General features: G+C 35.4%; 1 protein-coding gene across 7 annotated transcripts; it reads left to right on the top strand.

Moving 5' to 3' along the window:
- Positions 1 to 3,740: 3,740 nt before the first annotated feature.
- On the top strand, positions 3,741 to 20,799 carry P2ry10 (P2Y receptor family member 10). 7 transcript variants are annotated; one of them, XM_048797262.1, is made up of 6 exons: positions 3,741 to 3,873; positions 11,923 to 12,019; positions 12,249 to 12,392; positions 12,476 to 12,516; positions 12,734 to 12,768; positions 18,193 to 20,799. In XM_048797262.1, exons 5-6 carry the CDS (start codon positions 12,746 to 12,748, stop codon positions 19,226 to 19,228), a joined length of 1,059 nt encoding a protein of 352 aa, XP_048653219.1. In that variant the 5' UTR covers positions 3,741 to 3,873; positions 11,923 to 12,019; positions 12,249 to 12,392; positions 12,476 to 12,516; positions 12,734 to 12,745; the 3' UTR covers positions 19,229 to 20,799. The 7 variants fall into 7 exon arrangements, with proteins under 7 accessions (XP_048653219.1, XP_048653218.1, XP_048653221.1 ...); XM_048797261.1 differs by lacking the exon at positions 12,249 to 12,392; XM_048797264.1 differs by lacking the exons at positions 11,923 to 12,019; positions 12,249 to 12,392.
- Positions 20,800 to 21,508: the final 709 nt, after the last annotated feature.

Here is a 21,508-nt window from a genome sequence, read left to right as displayed (position 1 = left end):
CTGTTGTAACAGTGATTTTTCAAGGAATAATAGTTTGGTCTCTAGAGCCAAACAGACATGGATCATAATCTTATCTCTCCCAATGACTTGTTTTATCATCTTATGGAAGTTAACTAATCCCTCTATATTTCAGTTCTCTCATATACAAGATGGGAGATAATATTAGTTCCTGCTCCATGGAATTGGATTGAAGAATTAATAAATGAAATTATGTGTGTAAAATGCCTAGAATGGTGACAGTTCATAGAAAGTATTCAATAAATAATAGTTTTCATTTCCCTCACCTTAGCTGTGCTTACAACCCATAAATAACTTCCTGTTATCTATATTCTGAGAACTTTGTTGCCTGTTTCCACCCTCAAAGCATCTTCTACACTGTTTCCTAACATGTACTATTTTCAGACAAAATTTTGTCCTCCTTATCACACAAATTATAAATGCTTACTTCCCATTCTCTTTCCTGTAATTCCTTGACTTCTCCCTATCTTTAAATTTGCTGAATTTTAATATTCAGATGTTCCTCCATAGTTTTATTATGTTTCCTTATGTTCTATATATTTGCTTTTCTGTGTGTATGTTTAAATAAGATTTTTAAAATCTTGACTACTTCAGACTTAAGCAATATTATCCATGAAATCACAGCTTTGAATTACTAATTCTATTATATTTTAAAGCCTTAAAATAAATACATAACTTTAAACCTTTTAAAAAGCTATTCTTTATACCACATAAAATGCAAAAACGTTTTATGCCTCTGGTAGGATATGTTCTCCTCACTGGGAAATACTGCTTAACCCAAACTTTGCATATTAAGCAAGAACTAGCAAACCTTCCCAAACAGTTTCAGTTCATGGTGGATTCATTTTCTTAATTTCTACACAATGTAATACAAATCATATACTATGCTGTGTTTCCTAATCAGTGTCTTAATGATCACTTAACTGTAGAGACTTGTAGGATAGGAAATCTATGTTATGCTTCTCAACCCTAACTCATTATTTTAAAAATTGCTCATTGCCATAGCTCACTAAGTATTTGTTGAATGATTAGTTAAAAAGCACACAGGAATACTCTGTAGATATATAATCAGATATCAGACATGGGAAACCTTGAAGACAGTTTATTTAAAGCAATTCATGTTTACTAATTCTAATACAAAAAGTAATAAAGTTACATCTCACATTGTCCTTTATTTTATTACTTTTTTTCTAGAAAGGATTGATAGTGGCTTAAAGTATGTATACTAGAATTAAAGGTAAACAAACTAAAAAAGAAAAATGAGCAAGTTCATAGAAATTGATCCATGAAAGAAGCCAATCTAGAAAAGCAATATAAGAGGATCTCTATGGTTGCTACTAGTAATCTTTAAATTGGTTCCAAGTTTTTTAGCAGACCAGATAGAAAGAGACATACAACCAGTTGCTCAATCAGTATCCATGGGATTCAAATTAAACCAGTTGTTTAATAACAATCTAGTTTTTCCTGATACTAAAATTGAATAGTTCTTCCTAAAAAATAGAGTATTTGGTAATGAATAATGCACTCAAGAGCAGTTATTCTTCCTCTTCTATTGCTATTGTTAGACTAAAAAGCCTTTGAGAGGCTGAGGTTGTGGCTCAGCTGTACAGCGCTTGCCTAGCACAGGTGAGGCCCTGGGTTCAATCCTCAGCACCACATAAAAATAAATAAATAAAGATATTGTGTCCAACTTCAACTAAAAAATAATAAAAAAGCCTTTGAAACATCAAATCATAAACTCTTCCCAGACTAGCGAAGATAAGAGCCACCAAATAAAATGAACTCTGAGGGGAGACATAGGAAGAAGGGAAGCATTCACAACTGTGAGCAAAATGGGACAGCTGGACTACTATTTAAACTCTTATGACTAAAATATTTATTAATTGGTTCCAGGTGATAATAATCATTAATCCTAACTAACAACTAGAAGACTTTGTTCTGCAAATTAATTGGAGATGATGAATTATCAGGTTTTCTTGATTTGACCACAGCTTTGTTCCCTTTAAAAAACATGTGAATTTACCTGAGTTGAATTGTTTTTTGCCTGATTGGGATGCTGACTTCTGATCTTTATTTGCTTCCATTTTTAGGACCAATGACTTGAGAGGGTACTTGCATTCAAGAAAGAAATGAAGTAATCTAAAAGGTTTAATATGTCATCTGTGAAATGAAGGTGGGATGTGGTGATGATAATTAATTGTCAGGAAATGATTCCTTTACTCCTGCTATTATAGGTTTTGGCTTTGAAGTTGAACAGGTCTGGACCTTTCTTTGTTCTGGGATGGATAATACCCTAGAAGAACTGGCTCACACTGTTCAAACTCACAAGGGACATATTTGTATCAGAAAGCCAATTTAATAATTTATAGTGAAGAACAGAACTGCCAAATGGCCTGAGATGTGTATTGGCCTGTCAATGTATTCTCTTCTCAGTAGGGATTCCAAGTCAGAAAACTAAATTAATAACAGATTGGAGGTGAATAAATATATGAAATCAGAATTAGGAAGAGGACTGCAAGGTCAAGCTTGTTTCATTTGACATACATCAGCCAGGATGCGTACCCTCTCTTTTTGCCAGTTCTCATAAGTTATGGTCTTATCATCAATCAGCCCAACCTCGTAGTTTCCAATGCTGAAAGCTTTTCTTTTCCATCCCTTGATGTTCTAGTGATTTTTATTGGACATCTCTGAGTGTCAGGCATAGTTCCATCTAGCTCTCTAATGGTTCTGGTTTTATATGAGCTTGTTGCAGATCCAGGTTGCTCTCCTACAAGAATGTTACCATCTACTTCCTTCTTTAATCCTTCTTATCTGTGAACTAGAACGCTACCCTTTTACCTAATCCACAATAATTTATTTTTTCTCCTTTGCTATACTTATTACTCACAAGGCTCTTTGGAGCCTGGGTTCTGAGTTTGGTTCCCTTGCACACTCATAGTAGTTTGTGTTGCTTTGCAAGCCTTGTTTCTAAGAATTGCTCTTAGATTTGGCTGAGGCTGTTGGCTCCAAGTGTGTGATATTTATTTGCATACTTGTGAAGCTCCCATAGGCAATATACATAATAATAAGAATCTCAGTACATTGGATGGAGATTCTGTAATCAATACTGTTCATTTATATACTTATGCATTCTTTGAGCATTTATTTATTCATTCATTCTCTCACTTATTCATTCAGTAAATATTCATGGAAATGCCTTGTGCTGGACTAGTTAGGAATACAGAGATAACTCAGACATGGTCTTTGTCCTCAAACAGTTTACAGTATTGTAAAGGGATAAGAAGGTACAAAAACAACTGAACTGCACATTAAATTATGAGTCTAAACATGAAGGGGTTGGGAGAAAGGTACTCATGGAGAACAGCTTAAGCAAAAATTGTCTGACTTGTATTCCCAAGGTTTCTCAGCCTTTTCCCTCAGGATTAAATAGCAACTTTCCCTTCAGTAAACCTACAGATTTTGCTTGAAAGTCTCATCTTGCCATTGAACCTTCTGGAATCTAGTGAAATAAACATGGGTTGTGGTGGAAGGGCCTAGGGTGAGAAACATTAAGAAAGGCTAGTATGCATTCATTGTTTGAATGTGCATGGCCTTTGACTTCCTTTACTTTGAATTTCTGTGCACCAATGAAATAAAAGAGAAATAAAACTAGACCAGCATCATTGCTCAAGGGACTTACCTTTAGTCTGTGCAAATAAGGTTTCTGTGGTGAGGCCCAAATGTACTCAACTTCCTCTTTAAAGAAGCATTTCTTTTCAGTTATCAACAGGATATGTACGTGCCACTCAGAATTAGACTTTTTTACTCCTAGCTCCTTGCAAAGAAACAAGAGTGCTTGTCCGGCCTGAACTCCAGGTAAGTTATAGTCTAGGACCTGGGGTATTAGTGGTTCCATGTGAAAGGACTGGTGGGAGCATAAAGATCAGAACAGGCAAATGTAGGAACAGTGTCTGAATTGAAATGACCCCTGGTTTCTCATGTCAGAATTCTTACAGCAGGAGCAAAGGTGATTGCCTTTGTGTCTGACCAGAATTCCAAGTTAGGGTTAATGCCATTAGTCCCCACCATTACACCAGGAGCATAGAGTCTGTGGTGCAGCTCAGCCTTTGCTAAGTGTTGTGGTGGAAGGGGCTCGGGTGAGAAACGTCTTTGTAAATTGGGACCAAGAATTATAGGAAAAAATGGTAAGCAAAGAGTTGTTTTGAGTTCTACTCATTGGGACAATTTGATATACTTAACCAATAAAATAGGATTTGGATTACTGCTGTGTTTAGTTTATCTAGTTGTATAATGAAGGAAGATTTTTAAACAAACTTTTTGATTTGGTAAATTTAGCTTGCAGACATACTAAGACAAATAATCATTTCCTTCAGGAGATATGAAAGAAAGTAATATTATTGATTTTGGAACTAAAATGATCTTTGAGATGAAAATCCCTTGCAGTACAGATGAGGAAACTGAGAACCAGTGAGGTGAAGACAGAATCACCCTGCAAGTTAGTAACAGAATTAGAAATAAGATCCATGTGTTCTAACTCATGTTCCTTTTCCCCTACAGTAGGCTGCATCTTCCAGAGAATACTGTAAATGAATTTATGACCCTAATGATTTTTAGATTAGAAAAAGAGAAAATATATCATGTATAATCTGTTCACCTTGATCCTTTGGAAGGCACTTTTTTACCCAATTTTATCTGTACTGAATAGCAAAGCCCCAAATTGAGGCATTTATCTTTTCAGTTATTATTATTATTGAGTGCTAACATTTCTCCAGTTCTGAGACAAAATGACCAGGTCAAAAGAAAATTTCCAGTTGGGTAGTCCCTGAGAGTAGACTGTGAAAATTCAGTTTGCACCAGGATTGGTCTATACAGGGATAACAAGCTTTGTTGTAATTTTTGTGCGGGATAGTCTCAGATCCAAGGATCCAAGGATATTTTTATTTTGCTTCTTCAAGTGCAGTGGGGAGGCTTTGCCATTTTTATTAATTTTGGAGTTCCTCTGGGCAATTAAAATATGTTAAAATTATTCACAGCTAAAGTAAGTTATACACAGGAATATTGAGGTGGCTAGTGACTTCAGTTATACTGATAATCAGGTCATTCATGTAGGACAGTTATGTTTTTAGTGGTTTCTATTGAACACAGATCCTTCTTTGGTCAAATGCATTTCTTTTTGAGTCCAAATGGGAAAGCTGTTGAGTTAAATCCTAGCAATAGTGGAGCATAATACTCCAAATGAATGAACACAATTATGGGTGGTTTGGGTGGTGATTGTTGATTAGCTGTATTTGAGGTGAGTTGGAGTCCTATGAGGCAGGACAGTCTATAGCCCTCTATTATATTTAACAAAAAGGACAAAGATATTTGTTATGAACCCACACTTTCTAAGAGTTCCACCAATCAGGGAAATGTCTGTCAGGGGGTCTATATTAAAAAGAAAACTTTTGGCCAAAAAGATTCTTATACTTCAGATGAGGATATTTTGTAGGGAAGTTTTTACCTATTATTTATTCACATGCTTCACTGGTAAAGTGATGAAGTAGACAGATCGATACATAAGAAGTGAAGAAGTCTGGATTATAGTTCAAGTTCTGCCAGTGATTCATTTTGTGGCTGTGAGCAAATTGCTTCTTTTGTATGTATCTCAATAATTTCACCTATAATAATGGGAAAAGGGTTAAAATAGATGGTCCTAGTTTACAATAATTGGAGTCTAGGTGTTCAGTACCTGATAAAAGTTATATATCATGGACTGGTAAATAATGGGAATATAGTAGGGAAATCTAATTAGAGAAAGTCTTCTGAACATGTATTTCAGATTTTCATGACAAGTCAGTAATCTTTACCAATGCCCACTATTTTCTTTCAAAAAAGATTATCAAAAGAAATTTAACTTTTGGATCACAGATAAGTATATTTTTTCTTACATAATTTTCTTTCTTAAAAGAATATATGATAGGATATAAACAATAAACAAAGCAAAGGGTTCTGAAATCTGATTTCCACAATAACTCTGTATACAAGTAAAGAGGAAATGAACTTATATTTATTTACTGCTTACTGTGTACCAGAAATGAAAATTAGTACATTCACATATATTTTCCATCTACACAATGATCTATGTATCAGAAACTAAAATCTTACTTTTACATATGGGAAAACTGATGTCCAAAGATATGAATTGAATTATTTCAAACTAGATAGCCAATAAATAAGTCATGATATAATCCGAAGTCTGCCCAAAATGCATAATTCTTTCCTCTTCTAAAATGCTGCCCTGATTGAAAACATGATATCTAATTAGGCCTCCTTATAAATTATTAAAAATTGAATAGATCCATGTATGGAAGGTCAAATTCAAAATTTGAGATGTTTTTAAATGATCTAATTGCTTTAATTCATTTTAAGGATAAATATAATTTTTACTTCCTCTAATTGACAGAAAAAAAATGTATAGACTTGCAGAATATATCCAAATCTCTGTGCTTCTGACGTCAAGAAGGGTTATTTGGAGTCGATATGTATTAATTCAGGAAATTACAGTTTCCAATTTTAGATGCTCCTCTTTGGCTCTGGCTGTGACTGAGTGAAAAACACCAGGGTTATGAGGATCAAACTAGCTTAGGTAATTCATGCGGGATAAGTTTAAAAATATAAATGTTAAGTTCCCAAATGGCCTGTAAAGGTTGTTCCCCATTAACAAACTTCTTTCTCTATTTAATTTCTCTTCCTTAAAAATGATAAACACAGAGATTGGCCCTAATACCAATGAAAATAGAAGTAAATTTGAGAACTTGGTTACTTAGTGGTGCTACTTACTTAATGATAATAGGTGGAAAGAGGAGGGGGATTGAGGAGGGTGAAGACTTGTAGAGTTGGGAGTAAGGAAAGTTGGTTGGGAAAGGCACCTGAATTTTTTTTAGATGTTTCTAGAACCTGAATTCTATCCGCCTGACTTTGCCACTTGATAATTTAACAGCTTCAGGCAAATGAAAAAAAAATCGCTTCTTTGAGCCTCAGTTTCCTCATCCATAAGTTAGATATGATATTCCCTGATCTGTTTATTCATAATAGATCTTTTCAACGAAGATAAATGTCAATTGTATGTAGATGTACTTATAATACATTAAGTATAAATCAGTAGACACACACTTATAATGCATTATTAAGTATAAATGTCAGCTGAGGTGTTATTGGCTATATTAGGAATGGCAGTGACAGTGCTCTTGGTAGGAATTGAGGGAAGCAATGCCTAAGTTAGAACTGCAAGGGAGTTAAAAATCACATTGCCTCATTTTAATAATAAGGAAAATGAAGTCCACAGAAGGGAAGGAATTTATCAAAGCAACACAAAGTGAATTTGAATAGTTACAAGAATCTAAGTCTTTTAGTTCCAAATTTAGTACTTTTTAACATATTCTACTGCTTTTGAGTTTTCCAGATTCCACAAGTGTTATCTAATTCAGTTCATTCTTGTTATAAAGAAATTGTACCACTACTTCATTGATCTATTATGATTTGAGTTCAAAGGTAAAACTACATAAATATATTGGTTTTGATATAATCCTACCCTGACACCTGGTGGGCAGTAATTTACCATATAAACATAGCACATATACATAAAAGTGATAGAAAGAGCCCAGAACAATAGGTTCTCCATCTTTTAGAAACAGTCTTATGCACAAAAATGTCACTTTAAAATATTTTTTCTCCTTGCAATGAGTTGTTTTGACAAGGAGAGTTTGAGCTTTCTCTAATTACGAAGAGCTTCATTACTACTTAAATGATAACTCTTTGGGAAATTCACTTAGTCCTGCTAAGACTCCATTTTCTGATCTGTAAGAGGGCATCATAATAATTAACTGAGTTGTTATAAAATTTAGAATTTGCATACAAATTAGGACCTAGATAAATGTGCAAAATTCTTGGATTTACTATTTCACAGGGTCTTAGGATTTAAAAAAAAATAAATTTATTGTAATCAGTTATACAGAAAAGCAGAATGCTCTTTGATTCATCATACACAAGTGGGGCACAATTTATCACTTTTCTGGTTGTACACAAAGTAGGGCCCCACCACTCATGCAATCATACATGTACCTAGCATTTCTTTTTAATTTTTTAATGTATTTGTTCTAATCAGTTATACATGACAGCAGAATGCTCTTCAATTCATTGTACACAAATGAAACACAATGTCTTAGGATTTTAGTATAAATTTTGATGTCATAATAACATAAGCTCAGTTTAGCTATATCTTTTTGAAACTAGCATTGAGCTAGTTGGTTGAGAAAGGCAACTGAGTTTTTGGAGATGTTATTGGTACCTACGAAGACATTGGACTCAGGTCCAATGAATAATATTTGAAGAGCTGATGCACCCTTGTGTTCTGAGATAAAATTAGGTATTTCTACAAAATAAAGTGCTCAATGGTTAAATTCCCACTTAAGCATATTGGATTCCTATTGGAAAAGGAAAGCTTGGGATTGTAGAATTTGAAGCTTTTAGGTATCAAGATTTGTTAGAATCAAACCTTATTATACTTGCATTTACCACATTTTCCTCAGTAGTAGAAGGAGAAAGGTTATGGAAGTTTCTTAGGAGAGTAACTCATGGGAGAGACATAGCTAATAAAATTACCTAAGGCTCTGCAAATATGTGCCCATTCTCCATATTCTTACCTTTATAATTTAATGCATATGAACTGAGCCACTACTGCATGCTTAGCCCTCTACTAAGTAAAGTGAATTATATAAATGTCTAAGGGTCAGAATCTCAGAGAGATTGCATTCTCCTAGTGCAAACTATAAATTTAGTGGAAATTTGAAGAAAAGGGAAATTAGAGTAGGGCTGCCTAGTACAAGGGATGGGATGGGATCTTGAGATAGGAGTAAAATACTGATCTCTGATATGGGATCGAGGCAAAAAAAAAGGAGCTTAACTGAATGTTAATCATAACTTTATACCAATTTTCATTATCAGGTATATCATTAAAGCCATACTTTAACAGTAACTCGGAGATGGTTACTGGTTTCCTGCTTTGCTTATTAGATTACACCCCTGTGCTGGTTATTCCCCTTAGGTATTTAACATCTGCCAACACAGCACAGCATAACTCTTTCTCCCCCTCCCCACCTTTTTTTTTGTACCAGAAATTGAACGCAGGGGTGCTTAATCACTGAGCCACTTCCCCAGATTTTTTGTATTTTATTTAGAGACAGAGGCTCACTGAGTTGCTTAGGACCTCACTAAGATGATGAGGCTGGATTTGAACTTGTGATCCTCCTGCCTCAGCCTCCCAAGCCACTGGGATTACTGATGTGCACCATCATACCCAGCTGCAGACCCCTCTTTCAAGAGAAAAAAAGCATCACTTCTTCATTATCCTGATTTTGGGGGGTAGGAGGCTTGTATCCTGTAGAGAGCACTATAAAGTGGAGGCACCAAGAAGCCTTACTTCTGTAAGACTGGTATTGGAGCCACTGGGAATTCTGCTCTCATTTCTGTCTGGGTAGCTCAGAATCACAGAACTCAGGACTGGACTGAGGTTGTGGAGATATGTATAGCACTTGGAAATGCATTGAACAATGGACATAATGTGAGGAAAAGAAAATAATTGGTGTGAACAACTATTGTGAGGAATATTTTTAAATAGAAAAGGAAGATGAAAAAGAAGGATAAGGTGCATAGAATAAAGAATCATTATTTGGTGGGTTAGAGAAACTTCATGACAAAGAATTAGCTGAGGTGGAGGAGGGCATGGAAGTCTGGGAGTGAAAGGGAATAACTAATGAATAAGATCAAGAGAGATATGAGAGGAGTATGCTAATTCATCTTCAGACAGAAAGAACAGCTTGGGATGTACAAAGAGTGCAGCTTTAGATAAGATTTGTGTTGGGAGGGGACAGTAGATGAAACTGAGTTACTTCTCACTCAATAACCTCAATATTCTCTGTGAGGTAAGGGATAAAGCCATCTGCTAAGAAAGGTGGGGGATGGGAGAGCTTGAGAGAGGAGGAAGCTTTAGTAGAGTTGTTAAGGTGCTGGATAGCTGCCATGCTAATAGAAGAAGATACTAATTAGGTGCATGAGAATAAAGCTGGAACAAAAATCTTAGGCTGGAGATCATTAATTTATAGTTGTGTCATTCAAAATAGACCCTGTTTTTTTAAACAGAATCATTCATCCATTTAGATAGTACAATAGAAAATGGATTGTGGACTTCCTCTTAGATTAGGACTTTGCAAGGTTGGTGAAGCAGAAGAAAGCAGAACAGGAATATATGAATTATTGGGTGAGAATAGTTGATTTGACAAACTATTTAATCTGGACACGGAAGTAAGTAAGATGATGAAGGATGCTAGGTGACACTAAAAGAAATGGAGAGATTTAGATATTAATCTCTGGAAGTGAATAGTGCAAATTTCCAGTGGAATTTGGTGATTCTGAGTGAGTCTGTTAGAGAAAAACATTTTAAAAATCAGGAATTAATGAAACTTATCAGAGAATACAAATTTAGAAAGCACTGGACTAAAGAAGAGGTGATTTTTTTCAGGTTTTCAGGGCAAGTGAATGCTGTTAGTTGTTACATTTAAAACTGCTTTGAAGAAGTTTGAAATTGTGATATATTTCTATAACCTTTCAAAAGTTTTATAAATGAAATTATTATTGGCTCCTCAAACAATCTTGGAAACTGGCCAATTCCATATCTGAATTTTACTTTAAATTCTAATTTTTTGAATTTAGATGATATTCTTTTTAAAAAAATATTTATTTTTTAGTTATAGGCAAACACAATATCTTTATTTTATTTTTATGTGGTGCTGAGGATCGAACCCAGTGCCTCACACATGGTAGGCAAGCGCTCTACCTCTGAGCCACAACCCCCACCCCAGACGATATTCTTTATCATCCAGCAGCAGGATGACCAACTATGCTGTTGCCTTGAACTGTCATGCTTTAGCACTGAAAATTCTATATCCCAGGGAACCCTCAATCCCAGGCAAACTTAGACTGTTGATCAACTAAAATACTCCCAAATGATATGGACTCCTTGTGTCCCATTCTTCTAATCCATCTTCTACAATATTGCCAGTGAAGTCATTCAAAAATTCAAATATAGTTGTATCACATTTCTTAGAATTTAAACCATTAAATGCATTCAAAACTTTCCATGTTCTTGTCTCATCTACCTTTGTACAATCTTCTCTCTTCCACTCCCTTTCCCCACTCTCATGTCCTGTCCTATATGTTCCGCATTTCATACTATTGGCCAGCTGAGATAGAATGCCTATTGTTCCATTTTGTTATGTTATTCATTTTATACTTTGGAGTCTTTGGATGGTATTAATTTATCCTGGAATCCCTTGCTCATTCTTTTATCTATGTCCTGCCTATTCCCATACTTGATCATTGAAAACTCAATTATCCTTCAAGTTGTACTTTAAAACTTCCTCTTCTATGTAGGCTTTATTTCTCTTTCCACAGAAACATCTTTGTTTCCTCTTTCATGACGTGTTTTTGAAACTATTATGGTTAATTACTCTTGTGTCCATCCATGTGACTGTAAACTTCTGAAGGGTAATGGCCACGTATTATTCTTCTATGTAATTTACCACCCCACCCCCAGTAACCTCAGCAATTAGCATATAAGGTAAACATATAGCAGAATACCTGTTTGCTGATGAAATCACAAATTGTCAAGTCCCAGATAAGGGATGTGGATACAATCAGCATAGATTGGCATACTTATGGGAGCCTTTCTTGTAGAATTGGGGCTTGATGCCAGCTTTGAAGGAATGTTAGAATTTAAATAGGGCAGTGGATAAATCAGGAAAATTAAGATTAACTTTCTTTCTTTCCCAACTATAATTTCTGCTTTGCTCTCCAATTCTGTTCTTACAGGTACCAATAAAAGAATGAAGATGGCTTGGTACAATTGCCATCCTATCTCACTTAAGATGCTGTATCTCAAAGAATTTGATAGAAACAATCTGATATGGTGAGAAATGCATTGAGTAAGAGGCCTAAAAATCTTTCTTCTGTTTCTAACTCTACCATAGTTTAACCCTGTGACCTTGAACAAAGTACTGACTCTTTCTAGATACATCTCTTTATCAACTAAAACTAGGTAGGGTTATCACCATTATCTCTCCTACTTAACTTACAGGGATTGTGCTGTGCTAACATAAAAGTTATTAACCACCTGTAACATTAACTTTAATTCTTAGGGAGAGAGACCATGGCAGATGATCCTGTATTTTCTATAGAACCTAGCACAGGGTTCCTAGGATGGAACCTATTGAATATATGCTGATTGAGTGATGGGCTTTGACATAGCCAAGTACTCAAAAATCCATGGAATAAAATATTTTGTGAGTTATTTCTCTTTTATATTGACTTTCCAAATGTAGAGTACTTTGGAGACTGTAGATGTAACTCTTCACTTCCATTCCAGATCCCATACACAGATAAGAAATGATTTGCTGATGAGATGAGGTAGGTATGCCCATAACAGAATGGCAACTAGCAAAAACAAAAGTTTGAGTAGCCCTTGAAAGCAGATCACAAGTACTACTCTCTTTCTGAGGTCCAAATAACAGCATTGATGATACTCTAAGATCTTGAGTTATGCTGGTTTCTACTTATAAAAACAGGTAACCAGTATATCTGATCACCTGTAATTTTAAAATTTATTCTTTTGCTCTTATTTCAGGACTCTATAGGCATGGATTTTCTGAGTAAGAAAGGGTAAGTATAGAGAATATTGATGCTAATAGACAAAATTGGAAAACAACACTTTGGGGAAATAGCAAGCAGCAAAACATATCAGTTGTAATATGACTCTCATTTTTGCTTAATGCTTCTAAGTAGGAGCTTTGAACTATTGTATATTCAGTTTAGTACTATTATACAAGTAATCTTTGAGTGCTTAGTAGGTAGCAGGTTGGGTCCTGGATGTATGATGATGAACAAAACAGATTTTTTTTATGGTGCTAGTGAAGTTAAGAGCACAGTACTTCAAATAGCCAAATAAAGAAGTAAACAAACAGTTAAATTACAAATAATGATGTTACAAAGGGCCAAAATAGAGAGTATGAGCATATGTAATTATATGTGGGATTACTTTCATAGGGTTGGTTATAAATGGTCTATTTGGCCTACAAACTGAGATTAGAAAGAACCAAAAATATAAAGATCTGGAGGAAGAAAATTTCAGAGAGAAGGAACAATGTATGCAGAGACCTTTGTCAGATAAAATCTTGGCTTGTTAAAGGAACTGAAAGCATCTCAGTGTGGTTGAAATACAGAAAATAAGGAAGATAATGGAATTAAGTGATATTTAAAGACATAGAATCCATAAGTTATAAAGTCTTTGGGTCACAATGAGAAGTTTGGAGTAAATGCTAACAGCATTAGAGAACCAGAAAATGATTTTAAGCAAAGGAATGGTATGGTGTTACAAGGAAGGATCACCTGGGTTATATGTGGAAAGAGTTAGAAGGGTTCAAAAGATGGCAAATCTCCTAATTAAAGAGAAATACATGTTAAAAGAATTTCAACAAGTGTGGTAAAATATAAAAGAGAGGCAAGGAGAGTACAGTGTCAACCATGGAGTCCAATGATAATACATGAACTCTTTCCACCCCATGCAATATTTGTGAGTTCATTGCAACTTATGTAAACCCTCTATGCCTCAACTTCCTCATTTGTGACATCGATATAATCATAGGACTCCTATGAGAATAAATGAGACAATGCATATAATGCATTTAGCCTATAAATAAATGGTAGTTCTCATTAAATGATAATACTAGTGTTAGACATATTATGGGAAATGGACTCCAAGGTAGGCAGTCCAGTACAGCAGCTGTTGCAATTGTTCAGTGGGGTAATGACAGTGGCCTGTATCAGGACAGTGGTAAGAGATACAGCTAGATTGTGGAAATTTGGGGAGGTAAAATCATCTAGTTTCTGATTGAATATTAGGGGTACTAGAGTAACAGAAGTTGAAGTGACTCTCCAATTTTTAGCTTTAGTGTCTGGGAGGAGAGTCAGGGCATTGACTGAAAAGGAAAGAACAGATAAAGGAGTGAATCACTAATCTCACATCTCTGTAAGAGACAGGAACCCTAGATATGTTTAAATTAAAAGGGAGAGAGATTGGCAACAGAAGCAACATCAACCACGCAGAAATAGACAGAGAAGGGGAGAGAGAGACAGAGACAGAGAGACAAAAGCAAGGAAACCGAAGAAACATACTTTGAATATTCCTGATAGTGACTTCTTAGGTTGTTCTCCTTTCTTAAATCTCAGTGACACAACTTTTTCACAGAAAGCTAAATGTTCCTTCTCTAACAGATTCTGTGTTTTTGCCCAACCCCTAATAAATTCCCCTGCTGTTCCCCAGCATGGGGATTTTATACTTACTTGTCACTGAGAAGATTCAGGGGGAAACTCTTTCTACTTTCTCTTCAGTCTGGAGAACTTTTGAAAAGCAAGCCATGAGAATCTCTAAGCTCACAACGAATTGTGAATTTCAGAGGCGTAGAAACCACAATAAAAATGAAGGTGTGAACTTGACCTCTAGCTTGCTGTTTTGGCCTAAATGGGCTCTGTTATTTAACACAGAGGTGTAAACAGAACATCTTCCTTTTGTAAGTGAAACTTTCTACACTAGTGGAGCCAAAACAAACAACCATGTTTGTTAAGTACAAAAATGGAAGTGTGATTTGAGTGGGTGTGAGCTGTTTCTAAATTTTGAAATTGTAATGCACTTGTATCTTCTTTTGCTTTCTTATATCCTCTGCAGGGATTATATAATAAATAGTAGCATCAATGTTAATACTGAACTCTAAGTGGGTAGTGGCAAGGGATGATTTACATGTATGGGGACAAATATTTAGTTCTATCCTGATAGCCAAACTAGTGTTACAAGATCATACTATCTTACTATGGGATTAGAAATGCTCTACCATAATATGCTTTCACACGTCACAATGAGAAGTAGGTAAGCTAGCTGCATTCTACTATGTAGTCCCTCCAACTCAGAGAAAAGAAAGTAGAGTAGTGAAAATAGCAAAAGATTTGAAGAAAGCCTGCATGATATTAGATCCTATATTTACCATTTTCTATTTTTCTTACTTTGTGAAATTTATTAAATCTTTCTGAGCCTCAGTTTCCTCATGTGCATTCTGAGAGTAATAATAGTTCTACCTCTCAGCATAGTTGAAGGAATTAAATTAGATAATTCATGTGAAATCTTCCTTTTTGGATAACTTGGTGAATTCTTTGTTGTTGTTGTTGATGGCTTTATTGAGGTACGATTAACATGCAATACACTGCAAATATGTCAAGCATAAAATGTGAGCTATTAAACCTTATACATACAGCTATAAAAATCATAATCAAGTTACTGAATGCATCTAATACAACAAAAACATTCTTTTTGTCTATAAAACTACCAGTCTTTCCTAACTCTTCCACATGCACAAACCACAGCAAACATTTTTAGTATTTTATAAATGAAATCCTGTTATGTACTTTTTAAGATGGGGCTTTGGCTTTTTTCACTAACCAGAGCTATATTGAGGTTAATCTATCTTGATGCATGTGTAAATAGTTTGCTTATATTGCTGAGCAGTATTCTTTATATACCACCTATATACCACCATACCTCTGGTGGTAGGGTAGATTGACTCTAATTGGGATCCCTGGAGGACCCTTTGGGCAGATTTACCTATAGCTTTTTCCTGACAAATTTACCTGGATGCATTCTTGATGGTCACAACATGATGATTATCTGACTTTCCCCATGTGAGAACTTATCCACCCTCCCACTCTAAATCATACATATATACACAAGAAGATTACATGACTCTTTCAGACATATCACAGATGATAGGCCAAATAGTGTGAGTGAAAAAGGAGAGGAGAGGGAGTGAAAGGGAAGAGGAGAGGAAGTGAAAGTACTTTTTAGAATAACAGCAGCTCATAACATTGACACTTTTCTGTGAATTCATGTCTTAGACTTTTGTTCTCCTATCATATGTCTATGTACTGGATTTGTTAATACGTAAGAAGTCATTCTACCACTAATGTGGAGAAGCCAAAACCTATCACCCCTCTGATTTGGTAAAAACAAATTTGAAACAATAACATCAAAACACCACACCTGAAGAACAAACTCACTAATTTATTTCTTCTAATTCTAGAACTGAATAGTAGCAGTTATCTGAATCTAGTAGTCACTGCTGCAAAATGACAAAATGTATGCTTATAAAATTTGTCTTTGGGACAGTGGAATGAATCTGACATAACTTCCCTATGTACATTTATAAATACACCACATGGATCTCACCATCATGTATATCCACAAGACTGGGATGCTAATTAGAATAAGATATACTCCATGTGTGTATAAATGTCAAAATAAACTCTATTGTCATGTATAACTGAAAAGAACAAATAAAAATAAATCTAGCATCAAAACTTTGAAAATAAAAATTTAATTCATATTTTATAAGGTATATTTTCTATCAATATCTGGAATTATTTAGAATCTATATCCACATCCAGACAAAACAATAGAAAATTGTCTTTGGGAGGAAAACAAAGATGGAAAGAAGGAGGTATATGGAGAGTAGGTAACTTGTTCTCCCACTTGAAGTCACAGATTTTTCATTTAGTGGTTGTGTGGACATAAAACCATCTTTTCTGGGTATTGCTTCTTTTACCTGTATTATCTGGAGGTTGAATATGATGATTTCCAAAGGTCCTTCCCATTCTGAAATTTTACATGATAATTGAAGTAAAATAATTAGTCTGTTGCTCTCCTGCCAGTCATCTGCAAAATACAGACTGGACCTTGAGAAGATTACCCTAATCTTTCTCCATGTCCTAACATAATACATAATAAAAATCATACTACCTCAGAGAGTCAAGAAGTTGAGGCAGGAAGATTTCAAGCTTGAGACCAGCCTCAGTAATTTAGCAAGACTTTCAGTGATTTAGTGAAATTGTCTCAAAATACAAATTAAAAAGGTGTGGGATGTAGCTTAGTGGTAAATCATCCTTGGGTTCAATCTCCACTACCAAGAAAAAAAAATACTAAAGTATAAAGTACGATTGAAGAATTCAAAAAGTTTTCTCCTTACAATGATTAATGAAAACAATGTTAAATTTTTTTCAAAAAAATGATTTTGGTGGCCTATTTTGCTGGTACCCTGAGCAATCTTAACGGTGATTGCTGGATATCATGAAATCCTGATGATACCTCACCAGTACAGGATTCCCCTTAGAGGGAATTTTTTTCCTAAGATGATTTGAATGGAAATGCCTTAAAATTCAGTTTCTAAATTCAAATATTGAAATATATTATGTATATATAGGGATTAAACTCAGAGGCACTCGACCACCGAGCCACACCCCCGCCCTATTTTGTATTTTATTTAGAGACAGGGCCTCACTGAGTTGCTTAACATTGCTGAGGCTGGCTTTGAACTTGCGATCCTCCTATATCAGCCTCTGGAGCTGCTGGGATTACAGGCATGCACCACTGTGCCCAGTAATCATATGAATTTTAAATAGGACCTAAGCCAAAAGAGACAGACAAACTCTAAGAGAGCCTCTGTCATAAGTTATTATGATAAAATGATAACAAATCCATAGTCCTCAGTTTTGAAAATCAGCCATGATACTGCTTGAGGAATTAGGGTCATTTTTTTAAGTGCTGAGTGCCAAGGTAGAAATCTAGCACCCAATGAACAAAATGTTAAAGGAGAGGCAAGGGTATCCAAAAGATGAGGCTAAATTTCTACCATCTTGACTTGGAGTGACTGAGCAGTATTCACTCTAACCAGGGATTTGGGCAAAACAAATTTGGCAGCAAAAGAAATATACTTGCATGCTATACTCTTTGTTGTAGGGTGAATAATAGATTGAGTATTTAAATACACCCTTGCTTGCAAGACATAACTTAGAGAACCTGATTGAGCAGTTGTAGGAAAGTTCCATTATTCCTTAAGTGATTGACTGTATGATCTTGGATCAGTAGTACATCTTCCTTGAGCTTCTACTTTGTAATTCTAATATTCTGTACCTTTCTAAATATAAGAAAGATCTGGGTGTTGATTAAACAATTAATCACTGTTCTTTTTTCTTTGCTTTGGGCAGGGATCATAAATCCACGGCGTACCTTGATGAATATACTGAAATATTCAAGATGGGTAGCAACCGTACCAACTATGTTGAGACTAACTGCAATGTCACTAATTTGACATTTCAGTACTCCCTCTATGCAACCACCTATATCCTGATATTCATCCCTGGTCTTCTGGCCAATAGTGCAGCCTTGTGGGTCCTGTGCCGCTTCATCGGCAAGAAAAATAAAGCCATCATTTTTATGATCAACCTCTCTGTGGCTGACCTGGCTCATGTGCTGTCCTTACCCCTCCGGATTTACTATTACATCAATCGCCACTGGCCTTTCCAGAGGGCCCTTTGTCTGTTGTGCTTCTACCTGAAGTATCTCAACATGTATGCCAGCATTTTCTTCCTGACGTGCATCAGCCTGCAGAGGTGCTTCTTTCTCCTCAAGCCATTCAGGGCCAGAAACTGGAAGCGTAGGTATGATGTGGGCATCAGTGCTGTCATCTGGGTCATCGTGGGGACTGCCTGTTTGCCATTTCCTATCCTGAGAAGCACAGACTTAGGCAACAACACAGAATCCTGCTTTGCTGATCTTGGTTACAGGCAAATGAATGCTGTGGCTTTGGTTGCAATGATTATAATTGCTGAACTTGCTGGATTTGTGATTCCAGTGATCATCATTGCCTATTGTACCTGGAAAACTACTATATCTTTGAGACAGCCACCCATGGCTTTCCAAGGGATCACCGAGAGGCAAAAAGCATTGAGGATGGTTTTCATGTGTGCTGCAGTCTTCTTCATCTGCTTCACTCCCTATCACATTAACTTTATTTTTTATACTATGGTAAAGGAAACTGTCATTAGCAGTTGTCCCATTGCCAAAAGCACACTGTATTTCCATCCTTTTTGCCTGTGCCTTGCAAGTCTCTGCTGCCTTTTGGACCCAATTCTCTATTATTTCATGGCTTCAGAGTTTCGTGACCAACTGTCTCGCCATAGCAGCTCTGTGACCCGTTCCCGTCTCATGAGCAAGGAGAGTGGTTCATCAATGATTAGCTAAAAATAAAATAAGTAATTATAACTGTTTAGTTATGTTCTTGGGATTTTTTTCTAAAGGTCAGAATTACCATCCAGATAATTTTTTTAACTAAATGGAAACAAGAAAAAAAAGTGTTTTCTTGTATGATAGTTGAGGTCACAGGGATGTGATAGCAGAGGGAGTGTTGAAAATGTAGAAGAAGGGAAAACAGTATTTGTCTTCCTGAACTTAAAAATTCAAGGTACTTTATCAGTTAAGAGACCTAGATCACGTTTTTACAAATGTTTGTAACAAAAGAGAAACTGGATACTTTAGCTTAAAAATTTTCTGTAGATATTGCTAATAAGATACAACAAATACAAGAATTTTTTTCTCAAATTTAAAAATCAATCTCTTTTGTAAGAAGAATTTTATTTCTAAATGAGAGTCTGAGTGTTAAATCATAAAGAGGTGTGAGGAGTTAAAGCAGTGCATATGCTTCAGGACCACAAAATTTTTACTGAAGGAAGGGTGTAGAAAATCATTCATTCACTGAAAATTTATTGGATGTCTATTTTGTTCTGGACTGCCTATTTCTTAGACACTTTGATATATAGTATCTCATCTGACCCCTCTAACAAAAATGGTATAATGTGAAAGTTTCTAATACAAATGAATAAATGGCATCTCAGAGAGGTTAAGCAACTTGCCTTTGATTAAAAGTAGTGAGCCAAAATTTGTTGAGTATAAATCATGTATTCTCAAGTTATTCTCTCTATGTTATTATACTCATTAGGGTAATACTAAACTTAAGTGCAATAGTTAAGCTAAGACACATGAGATTAAGGTCATTTCAATATGATTTTCCTTGATTACCCCCCAAAATCTATGGGTTATGGGGTTAACCTGTCATAGTTCAGGCTGCAAGGTCTCTGGTGATAGCTATGTTGTCATTGTAACAATCTATTGAATCATGACAAGGGGTCCAGAAGACCCAAATAGTTCATTAGTTTTCAAAACATATATTTTAAGGCTTAATACAGGTCATATAATCTTTATAAATAAGTGAAAGGAAGTTTTGAAACTGAGCATTGGACTTTTTTCTGTAAAATTTAGTTTTTAAAAATATGCGTAACTGCTTTTTTTAACAACTATATATTACTCTGAGCAAATGTGTGTTTGACTTTTAAGAAGCTTTTCTGTAAGCAGGACTCACAGAATTGCATAGAAAACAAAATATTATCATATTGTGAATGAATATGAGAAAATATGTATCCTCTCTCTGGCAATCTTATCTTAATTTTCCCAAAGTTTATAGATACTGTTTTAGCATCATTATGGAGGATTTGAATACAAGCAATCCCTTAGCTTCTCAAGTTGGCATTTATGAAACTCAATCTGACATTCTTATCTTTTACATCTGAAATATAAATAGCATAGACATTGGGTGGAGGGAGGAAAATGCAAGTCATAGTCCTCAAAATATCCATTTGAACAGATTTGCTTTAGCAGAAGAAGGGACAACTAAAAGGAGGAAGTTTTTTAAAGAACAAGTTTTCTGGGGAGAGAGAATTCTGTAATTATAAATTAATAAAACTGTTTTTTCATGTGTATATATCTGTATGTACTTTATTAACCTGCATCTGAAGTCACTGTCTAAAGAGTTTCCATATGTCCTTGGACTTAATGGCAGCATTATAAGAATCATGGTCCCACTCTGAAGAGATGACATTGAAAAAAACCCACTTGGAACTACACAACCTGCTATGTTTGTGGAGAAAAGAAACCTCAGAATTTAAGCATCACAGGCTTCATATTCCCTCCTCTCAAGTGGTTGATGAGGCATAGTGCTTCATGCACAAGATTTGTGGATTAGTGGGCAAGTTAAATGATGTGCCTTTCAATTTGGCCACTGTTGGAAGGAAAATCTTTGGGCTTTTTCTGATATATGAATTCATAATGGGATTAGAGGAAAAACCACAAAACCATATCCAAGCAAACAATAGTTGGTTCTTGTATTTTAAAGGCTAGGAAATCTTGCAAAATGCCAGCGGGAAAGGTGACAGTGCTTGAGCTGATCAGATAGCACACCAAGAAATCACAGAGACTGCCTGAAACTATTACAATTGCCAATTATTTTAATAGCTGTCCCTATGATTGTCACAGGGACATGATGTGAGACAATGAGGATAGCCAAACATACATCCTTAGTTTTTCAAAATTTAATGCTAAACCCTACATTGCCCACAAATTGCTGTAAGATACCTATCATAATTCACTTAGAAAGCATTCAGAATCTCTTAACACTGATGAAAGACTAAT

The sequence above is a fragment of the Marmota marmota genome, unplaced genomic scaffold (genome assembly GCF_001458135.2).
Source record: "Marmota marmota marmota unplaced genomic scaffold, marMar, whole genome shotgun sequence".
Taxonomy (NCBI): Eukaryota; Metazoa; Chordata; class Mammalia; order Rodentia; family Sciuridae; genus Marmota; species Marmota marmota.
The sequence above is the reverse complement of the archived record's forward strand: the minus strand, read 5'-3'. Positions and strand labels throughout refer to the sequence as shown.

Bases quoted from the DNA above. Each gene is read 5' to 3' on its own strand.
- P2ry10 (XM_048797260.1), top strand. The intron at 12,769-18,192 runs GTAAGTATAGAG...TGCTTTGGGCAG, and splicing joins GATTTTCTGAGTAAGAAAGG to GGATCATAAATCCACGGCGT.